Source organism: Chanos chanos, chromosome 14 (assembly GCF_902362185.1).
Source record: "Chanos chanos chromosome 14, fChaCha1.1, whole genome shotgun sequence".
Lineage (NCBI taxonomy): Eukaryota > Metazoa > Chordata > Actinopteri > Gonorynchiformes > Chanidae > Chanos > Chanos chanos.
Window position 1 is genome coordinate 2,965,097 of NC_044508.1, and position 11,352 is coordinate 2,976,448.

Here is an 11,352-nt window from a genome sequence, read left to right on the forward strand (position 1 = left end):
GTGAAATAAACAGTACTGTTCTTCTCTTGTGTCATAACCGCTTCACATGTTACAAAAGAGCAAGCATCTCCTATAATCACACAGGAATTTCTCAGTCATCAACGCATTGAAAAAACACCAGTCATTCCCACAAGTCGCAGAATTTAATCTTTTCAAATATACATATACAACATTTGGGTCGCCCCCCCCCCCCCCCCCGCCCCCCAGTCTTCCCAGTTTAAATACCCCAGTCCTCCTTCCTCCCTCACAGTCCTCCTCTCCGATCCCTCGCTCCCTCCACTGCCTCCTCCTCCTTCTCTTCCTCAGTGGGAGAGGGGTATCGTCGTTTTCGGGGAGGGGGGGTAAAAATTTAAAGAAATCTCTCACCCCCTGCCCCCCCCCCCCTTATTTCTGTGCAGCACATTGCTTTTAAGACATTTTGCGAAACATAAATTAAAAATACTACAGCGTGTTTTTCTCTTTTTTTCCCATTTTTTTTTCTTTTGAACAGTTCATAACAGAGTTATAGTCAACTGACAATGTCCTTCATTCTGTCTACACACACACACACAAAAAAAGAGAGAGAAAGAAAGAGAAAAGAGAGAGAGAGAGGGAACGAGTGCTCATCCCTCATCCCGTGCAGTGGTCCAGTCCGCTCGGCTGTACTGTACTTGTCCTCTGTCCGTTTATACTTTTTTTTTTCTTTCGTATCATTAAACTTCCGTTTTATTCCCCCCCCCCCCCCCCGTCGTTCAGTCCAAGCGGCGATGGTGTCCATGTTCCAAAACACATCTCTCAAGCCATTTCTGTTTCTAGTCACTTACTGTCCATTTTTCCTGCCTGTGTACACTGTTCTCCACTCTGACACTGAAAGTGTCCCATTGGCTCATGTGGACAGAGAACAAGTTATGGTGACCAACTGTTGTTTCTGATTGGACGAATTTCGTGTTGTCATGGCTGTGATTGGTCCAAAAAAAAAAAAAAAAAAAACCTGGGGTTTTGGTGGTAAGTGCAGGCAGAGTGAAGGTCAATGCTCATTGGCTAATGGCACTAGAGGGGAAAAAAACTTGTTATTTTAAATCACAAGGCATGCATGTTAACACTAAACCCAAAGAGTCTCTCCATGAGTGTATGTGTGTGTATGTTTCTGTTTGTGTTTGTGTCTGTCTGTGTGTGTGTGTGCCTGATCAGTGTGTATGTAGTCTCTCTCGTCCTTTCATCCTGTCATTTTGTCTGTCTGTTTTGTGGTTTTTTTGTTTTTTTTTAAACAGTCTCTTTGCATGTTTCCCTCCTCTCTCAGGGGCGGCGTTCAGTGAAGTCCCACGCGGGGGGAGTATTTGGGGTTTCTTGGCACCTCGGTGAAGGATTTAAGCTCATATGGGATCCCCGTATCCACCTCGATGGATTTACGGGAGAATAGCAGCCGGATATCGTTGTGCAAGTAGATTTTCCCAGATTTGGAACTCTGGAATCTGTACCAAAAAAAAAAAAAAGAAAAAGAACGTCAATGACTGACTTCACCATAAGCCACGACGACCAGATCACTCCAGAGTCAAACTCTCACCAACCAGATCAGAATTACGTGTACGTCACCAGACAATTAGAGATGATTTTTCAATTTCGTGCTTAAATTTTCACTTAGACAAACAGTCACTGGTTTTTATTTTTCGTGTGTTTTTTTCTTTCTTTCTTTTTTTCTTTTTTTTTTATATATATTTTTTAATATTTCACATAGTTTTTTTTACAGCCCTCAAAAGTAAATGAGGAAAAAAAAGAGAAAAAAAAAAACTGCTACAAAAGCAAAATGACATTTTTGTCATTGAGGATAAAAAAAACAAACAAACAAAAAAAATGCAGGAAGTGACCTGAGATGTATCAGGTAGCAAAGGATTTTCTTCCTGTCTGTAGCTGTGCTGTCGGGCGTCTCTCCCTCCTCTTTCTCCACAGGAACCAGGAAAATCCGATGGCGCAGGAAGGACATATGATTGACGGGCATGTCTTCGAAATTGTACGTCACCAGAAACATCTTCACCACAGTTTTATTAGGGTTGAATAAGGTCTGGAAATGAAACAAATTGAGAAAAATACAAATAGAGAAAAAAAAGGGTCAAAAAGCAAGGATTAAGAACTAATTAAACCCTCTCCATTACAATATTTTATCATTAACAACGTTTTGGTCAAGCCATATTGGTGATTTGTTTAATCAGGAACCAAACCCCCCCCCCCCCCCCCCCCCCCCCCCCCCCCCCAGAAATAACTGTGTCAGAAGCAACAAAATGGCGTATGCTCAAGTAAACAACTTCACAATGTTAAGAGAGTGAAATGGACAAACAGATAAATGAACAGACAAAAACGACACACAGCCGCGGAATGTGAGAATCAACAGAGTGTGTGTGTGTGTGTGTGAGTGGGAGGGGGAGGGAGAGAGAGAGAAACAGCTCACCACTTGGATGGTCCCTGCTTTGGGTACACTGTATCCTTTCTTCCCCAGGGGCTCCAGGGAAATTACACCCTGGAAAAACAAACATAAACAAACAAGCAAATAAACAAACACAGCCATACACAAGTGGATGCACACAAACAAACAAACAAGATTGTCACACATGGCTGAAAATGATCTGACCGTATATTTACAACACATTTTCCAACCACGCAGCATTTCAGACCCAGCATACTGGCCCAAATGAAAACACGCACACGCGCACACACACGCATGCACACGCACGCGCGCACACACACGCATGCACACGCACACACACACACACACGCGTGATATTTACCAGGAAGGGGGAGGGAGCGCTGTGCTCTGAGATGTCGTAGTAGGTCACCTGGACAGGTAAGGTGGCGTGCTGTGGGCAGTAGGAGCCGCTGGCACCAATCTCAGCTGTAAAGCCCTCGATCCGTCCAGACGGTGAGAAACAGCCCTTCAGAATGGACTCCTGACAAACACACACAGACACACACACACATACATAGATTCACACAGACAGACAGACACGCACACACACGTGCACACAAATGTGTACGCACGCACAGGTACGTATACACACACACACACACACACACACACACACACACGAACAGAAGATACAAACACAATATGATACACACACACACACACACACAGATTAAGACATGAGCACAGAGAATCAGTAATGTTATGAATATGTGTTTAGTCTGAACATGTTTGGCCTGAACACTAGAAAATGTTTTCTATCTCTATTTGTTTGCTGTTTACAGTTGGTTTGTTTACCTCAAAATTCCCTAGAAGGGGTCTACTGATGGAGGCTAACTGCCAGCCAGACCGAGTCGACCGCACACTCTCTGTTCGTCGCCCGCTCCGCAACTGCCGTCTTCACACACACACACATACGTACACACACATACACACACACACACATACACATACACACACATACACACACATACACACACACACACAGACACTTAGTCAACTTAAAATCATTGTTGTCACTGATCTTTGTTTTGATGCGTTTCAGTCAGTTTAAATTGTTTTAAACCAGTCCAAATCCATCCAAAACCAGAACTCACGATTTTAGCCTGATTCCAGACTTAAGCCTCCTCCCTGTACGAGAACAGTCTGAAGAACCCTGAGAGAGAAAGAGAGAGAGAGAGAGAGAGAGAGAGATGGATAGAGATAGAGGGAGAGAATGGGATAAAAGTCACCTTATGAACCTTTAAACTATTAGATAAAGTTACTAGAGAACAAGAGTTCAATAGAAAATCTACATTTATCCATACATTTCCTCTGTAGAAGTACACTTTATAAATGTAATGAGTAAAAGAAGCATAACTGCACATTTCCCTTCAAAAGGAAAGTGATTTATGACATTAAAAAAAGTCACCACTGTAAAAGACACACACTCACACACACACACACACAACCCAGACTTTAGCTTTATACTCTATTACATATGTTACTACAACCTTATGAAGGCTTAAATGTGCTACTTACAGGTAAAAAAGGTTCTGTCACACACACTGTCGAATTCCATGGCAATGTTTCGGTTTCCATGTCAACCGAGGCCAGCTAGCTGTCAGCTAACACTAACCATAGACTCCTTTTCAAAATCAGACACCATTTTTCTATCCGTATGTCGATTAGTCCCTTTTTAGTCCACGGCTTTTCCTTTATATTAGTGCTTCTCTCTGTCTCTACATCCGTCCTTCCACCTGTCTGTCTGTCACTCCAACCATTTCTCTCTTTCTGACTCCCCAGTTCTCTTCTTCTTTTTTCCTCTTTCACCCACAGGAAGCCAGTGTTAAAGTGCTTGGTGTGTGCACATATAAGCCCCCAAAAAAGAGTCTTTCTGGAAAAGAAACTCATCTGTGCTACATCACATACACACAGAGCACCAGAACCACCTGTGGGGCTTGGTCAGGTGAGATGGCTCTCTCTAAGTGAACAATGACAAATTCAATAGGCTTTATTCTGGACACTGTGCAGTGGAAAAAAAAGGCAGGTGTCACTGCTCTCTCTATCACACTCTCTATCGCTCTCTCTTTCTTTCACACTCTCTCATTTCAAAGCTACCACATTGCTCTGAGTGACTTAGACTCAGTTTCACACTAACTGTGTTCATCTTTGCCCCCCCCCCCCCCCCCCCCCCCCCCCTCTCTCTCTCTCTCTCTCTCTCTCTCTCTCTCTCACCTTATTGTGCTCCCTGGCTGCAGGTAGCAGGTGGTTCCAGAAGGGGGCACCCTTAGCATCGGTGCTTCGGCAGGAGGTTAGACCCAGCCCTGGGGCCAGCAGTGCCAGCCGGCTCCTTTTGGAGGTTGATGGGCCTTCGTCCTCCGAGCAGGACTCGCCGGTGTCGCTGGAAGAGAGTAGCTTCTTTTTCGCTGGGCAGGAGACGGACGGAGACCCATTCATCTGGGCCCAAGGTTCCCCGGGAGTTTTCTCTGAGGAGCTCAGTCCGTTCGAGGAGGAGGAAGAGGAGGAACAAGAGAACTGCGGTGCTGTTTTCCACTCCGGCGGTGAAGATTCCAGCGTCCTCGTCCATTCTAGGACCTCCTTGGGCCCCTGGAGCCCCCTGAAAGGCGGCGTGAGGCCACCAGACGTGCAAGAAGTTCCCAGGTCCATGGTGCTGCTTCCATCCCTACTTCCAATCCCTTCCAGGGAGCAGGCTGGAGCATCTCCTGCCGTCGGAGGCTCTGATAGGGGTATGGAGGACACAGGGTCAGGTTCGGAAACGCCCCACTGTGAATGTGGGGTTTGGGGATCCACCATCGGGGGTGACTTGGGCGACAGAGGAGACCAGGCGTCGGGGAGCGGCCTGTCGTGATTGTGCTGCGCCGGCCGTCGGCCGGGAACAGGTGTGTGAGAAGGAGAGAGCGGCGGCTGGGATGGCGGCGACCTGGGCGTTTGGATTTCGGAATCCCAGCGCTCAAAGCGGGGACCAGGAGGCCCCGCCCCGCACAGGACCTCACCATCCGATTCGTCGTCGCTCTCCGTCGTCACGTCGTGGAGACGTTTTGGGTGGGCCGGGCTCAGGGGTTCCTCCGAACCTCTCTTGACGCCGACCCGGACCGGACGGGACACCTCGGGAGTGTCCGCAAAACCCCCCCTCTGGGAGAAAATGGAGAGCTGGTAGACTTTTTGCTGGCGGATCTCCTCTTCATCGAACGGCCTGGGCAGTCCCCTGCGTACCCCAGAATCGGGGCCCTCAGCTGGGGTACTTGGTGGTGGCAGGTCCCCATCATGAGCCTGGAGCTCTACGGGTGAGTCTTTACGAGCCAGTTCCACGTGAATATGACGCATTTCGTCTGACCGAACAGTTACGTTGTGTTTGTTCAATGAATCGATGAATTGTGCAATTGTAGAAAAAACAAAATATTTTTGACACAAAAAAAACTCTAGAAAGTTCTAGACAGTGCAAAGAGCCTGAGGAGAATAAAAATGGAGGAAGAAGAACAATAAAAGGCCCCTGTGCCTGGGATGGAGGGAGGGGCGTTTAGAGTCGGTTCCCAGGGCTCGAAACACTACGATTTCCCAGGGTGCAGTGCGGATCAGCACCTATGGTAGAGGTCACATAATGACAAGACACTTAATGACAAATCAGGCACACTAGGAACACAGACAGTGATTGGTCAAGGCTGCTCAGGCAAACCAGTAACACTGGCTGTGACTGGTCAAGACTACTCAGGCAAACCGGTAACATAGGCAGTGATTGGTCAAGACTACTCAGGCAAACCAGTAAGACAAGCAGTGATTGGTGAAGATATTCAGGAACATTAAGGCACCTCACACAGTGGGATTTATCAGTTAGTCAGATAGTATAAGCCAAAAGTCAAAAATTTCCATTAGCAGAGCAGCTAAGAAACATTAACAACTGGACATTCTTGACCTTTTGGCTCAAGCTATGACAATAGCTTCTTAAGACACTAATGCGCAGTGCTGAAAGGCATGAAACATATACATATATGATGAAAAGAGAAACAAACAAACAAACAAACAATCAAACACACAAACGAGACGCACATTTATGGAGTGTGTGCCTGTCCACATCCACCCAAGAGTTCTGAAGCTGTGACCCCGTGACCCTTGACCCTAACCCCTGAGTTTGGCCATTGTTGTGTCTGCCCGTCCAAAGTAACAACAGCATTCCCGCACAGGCAGGAGGGCAGGGGCCTACGAAGGGAAAGAGAGAAAGACAGGAAGACTTTAGGGGAGAAAGCATAGTTAAAAAAAATCAGCAACAAGAATAGATGTTAGATTCTGTCCAACACTAATCCAACACATAAACTATCTAACATGCTATCACTAGTGTATTTGACAAGTTATCTGTAGATAGGGTATTATTTTACTTTTTTTTTTGCCTTTTTTTGTCTTTTAGAAAAGTACAGTTGTACTCCAGAGACAGAAATCATCTGGTCAGCCATATCACAACACTAAACCTAATTGTTTTACAACCACACTACCATCACCACACAGAGTGTTATATAAACCAGTACATCATCAAACTGGCCGTAACATAAACCAGTACATCACCACACTGACTGTAACATAAACCAGTACATCACCACACTGACTGTTTTATAAACCAGTATCACCACACTGACTGTTTTATAAACCAGTATCACCACACTGACTGTAATATAAACCAGTATATCACCACACTGACTGTGATATAAACCAGTACATCACCACACTGACTGTGATATAAACCAGTATATCACCACACTGACTGTGATATAAACCAGTATCACCACACTGACTGTGATATAAGCCAGCATATCACCACACTGACTGTAACATAAACCAGTATATCACCACACTGACTGTGATATAAACCAGTATCACCACACTGACTGTGATATAAACCAGCATATCACCACACTGACTGTGATATAAACCAGCATATCACCACACTGACTGTAACATAAACCAGTACATCACCACACTGACTGTAACATAAACCAGCATATCACCACACTGACTGTGATATAAACCAGCATATCACCACACTGACTGTGATATAAACCAGCATATCACCACACTGACTGTAATATAAACCAGTACATCACCACACTGACTGTAACATAAACCAGTATATCACCACACTGACTGTGATATAAACCAGTATCACCACACTGACTGTGATATAAACCAGTATCGCCACACTGACTGTGATATAAACCAGTATCACCACACTGACTGTAATATAAACCAGTATATCACCACACTGACTGTAATATAAACCAGTATATCACCACACTGACTGTGATATAAACCAGCATATCACCACACTGACTGTGATATAAACCAGTATATCACCACACTGACTGTGATATAAACCAGTATATCACCACACTGACTGTGATATAAACCGGTACATCACCACACTGACTGTGATATAAACCGGTATATCACCACACTGACTGTGATATAAACCAGCATATCACCACACTGACTGTAACATAAACCAGTACATCACCACACTGACTGTTTTATAAACCAGTATCACCACACTGACTGTTTTATAAACCAGTATCACCACACTGACTGTAATATAAACCAGTATATCACCACACTGACTGTGATATAAACCGGTATATCACCACACTGACTGTGATATAAACCGGTATATCACCACACTGACCGTGATATAAACCGGTATATCACCACACTGACTGTGATATAAACCAGTATATCACCACACTGACTGTGATATAAACCAGTATATCACCACACTGACTGTGATATAAACCAGTATATCACCACACTGACTGTGATATAAACCAGTATATCACCACACTGACTGTGATATAAACCGGTATATCACCACACTGACTGTGATATAAACCGGTATATCACCACACTGACTGTGATATAAACCGGTATATCACCACACTGACTGTGATATAAACCGGTATATCACCACACTGACTGTGATATAAACCGGCATATCACCACACTGACTGTGATATAAACCAGTATATCACCACACTGACTGTGATATAAACCAGTATATCACCACACTGACTGTGATATAAACCGGTATATCACCACACTGACTGTGATATAAACCAGTATATCACCACACTGACTGTGATATAAACCGGTATATCACCACACTGACTGTGATATAAACCAGTATATCACCACACTGACTGTGATATAAACCAGTATATCACCACACTGACTGTGATATAAACCAGTATATCACCACACTGACTGTGATATAAACCAGCGTATCACTATGCTGAAATTCAGCAACCACAGTATATCGCTAACTATTATCGTTTAAGAAGCTAAAGTAAAATATGAGCTACTGAACAATCAGTTCAATTAAATTACTTAAATAAAATGAAAATCAACTCAATTAAAGATGTGTCTGGAGATGACTTTAACCTACCGAGAGCGGAGCGTCAATGAGGTGCGAGAGTTCTTGCAGGAAATGTTGAAAAACAAGGTGTGACTCTCCTCAAGCTCCGCCCAGTCAAGGCCTGCAGCCAATCACGGCCTCCCTGGGCTCCTGCGTGTGGTGTGTAGCTCAGCGGATGCATTGTGAGCCGGGCATTCCAGAGACGGAACCTACAGGACACAAAGTAACAACCGACTGGTCAAATCAACCAATCAGAATCAAGAGCAAATAAGCAGAAAATATGCCAAACAGAACTTAATGATGAAACAACCAATAAAAGTCAGCAGCAGGTAACCAGATCATTACAGACACACCAACAAATCGTCCCATTCAGAACATGGAGAATAAAAGGATTCAAAATGCAAAATAAAAAAAACTCCAGAGAGCGTCCCAAAACAGGAATGTGGTGTCTAACCTAATCAATGAACATATCACAGCACTTTTATTGACCTTTATAATCACGATCAAATAAACATCCAGATGTTGACTCGGTCAAACAAATCTACTTCCAAACCTTACCAATAAGCATCACCACACGTACAAGCACACACACACACACACACACACACACACACACATACACACACACATACACACACACACACACACACAGAATGGAGTTCTGGCCAGTTTGGACTAGGCCCAGGGACACAGAGTAACTCTGCAGAAGAACAGGAGAGATCACAGCAGACTCTTTGTCCTGACACCCCCCCCCCGCCCCCACCAACCTCTCTGACTGCACGAAAAATGCCAGCTCCAGCTCCCAAACCACCATACATCAGTCTCAACAACTTTACTTATGTTTCAGACGCACTGAGGAACACTCACTATTTCTGCAATGATGAGCGTTTTCAAAGACATTGCACTTTCTGACAAACTGGCGTTCAGTCTGCGATCCTCTCAAAACCCCATACAGTCGAGTCTGACTGTTTACCTGTTTACACCTGTTTATTCTTGTCATGAAAAGCATGCTAGTTGGCGTCATGGTCATCATTGGGTATCACCACGGAAACAACCCTGTCTATAAGGCCGACCTCTGTTCCGATTGTCTCAGTGACATTAGTAAGAAACAGACTGTTTCTTTACAGCTGGGGTAAAACTGGGTCATGTTTGTGTTCATTCAATACACTGTGTTACACAGAGGTCAAAAGACACAAACAAACACACACACACACACACACACCCACACACACACACTTCCCCAGCAAATGCAATGTCCTTTCCCAAATTCTTAAATCAAGGTCTTGTGACACTGAGCAATATGAACAACAACAACAAACACACACACTCATTCCTACACACACACACACCACACACTCTCACACATATACACACATACACACACACTCACACACATAAACACACATATACACACATAAACACACATACACACACATAAACACACATACACACATAAACACACATACACACACATAAACACACATACACACTCACTCACACTCACACACACACACACAGGCGATCAGATGAGGTCTCAGAGGCATGAACCCATAGGGGGTGAGTAGTATTTTTAGGCTCCCGCTGTAACACAAAGCTAATGAGGAAGACCTTACATCAGCGCCATACAGACACCCTATCACTAAAGATTCACTAGAACGCTCTCAGACACCAGCGCAAGCCTGCATACTGTCCTCTCAGCTGCCTCAGCTTTCTGAGTTCAAACTGGACTGTTTTTCTCGCTGGGTTAAAATACACGCTTTAAAACTCACAGAACTGTAGACCCTTTCAACTGAGGGCAAAAAATATACCTCCCACGCACAATTAGAGAGTTTAATCTGTGTGTGTGTGTGTGTGTAGTTTAAAACAACATGCTCATATACCAAAGGGACAACATGGACAGAACTTTGTACTTCTCTCTCTCTCTCTCTCTCTCTTTCTTTCTCTCTTTCTTTCTCTCTCTCTCTCTCTCTCTCTCTCTCTCTCACACACACACACACACACACACACCTGTGAGTTTGTGTGACCTGTTAACACTAAATCCTCTGTATTGGTTGTCATTGCCAGGACAACCAGTGGACAGCTGGCAGAAAGAAAAATGTAATGTTTCATCATTCTGGTAGATGATCATTCAGGTTTCTGTTGTGCAAAAACACACACACACACACACACACAAAATGTATCACATGCTCATATGTAGCCTCACACACCTTTAAAACACAAACACACACAGCCCACAGCTCAACACACCCTGACACACCCTGACACACCCTAACACATCCACACACACACACACACACACACACACACACACACACACACACACACACAGTCAGCCATAATCAAACAGAAGCGTGACATCAGCCAACCCCTGAGGTCAAGAGTTCATCTACAGGCTCAGGGGTTAAGCAGGGTTGCCATGGTTATCCTGAGGGCTCGGCCATCACTCTGGAAATACTCGCCTTACGTGACCTCTGTGTGTTTGTCACCTGAGGTGTAGTGTTCCACAACAAACTAAAAACATTCA

The 11,352-nt window shown here is 44.5% G+C and overlaps 1 protein-coding gene across 1 annotated transcript; it reads right to left on the minus strand.

Moving 5' to 3' along the window:
- Positions 1 to 1,047: 1,047 nt before the first annotated feature.
- Positions 1,048 to 5,761, minus strand: atosb (atos homolog b). The gene is made up of 7 exons (XM_030791947.1): positions 4,652 to 5,761; positions 3,532 to 3,590; positions 3,233 to 3,332; positions 2,760 to 2,918; positions 2,423 to 2,491; positions 1,845 to 2,038; positions 1,048 to 1,451 (listed from the first exon to the last, which is right to left on the minus strand). The coding sequence occupies exons 1-7, from the start codon at positions 5,759 to 5,761 to the stop codon at positions 1,289 to 1,291; spliced, it is 1,854 nt and encodes a 617-aa protein (XP_030647807.1). The 3' UTR covers positions 1,048 to 1,288.
- Between the last annotated feature and the right edge of the window lie 5,591 nt (positions 5,762 to 11,352).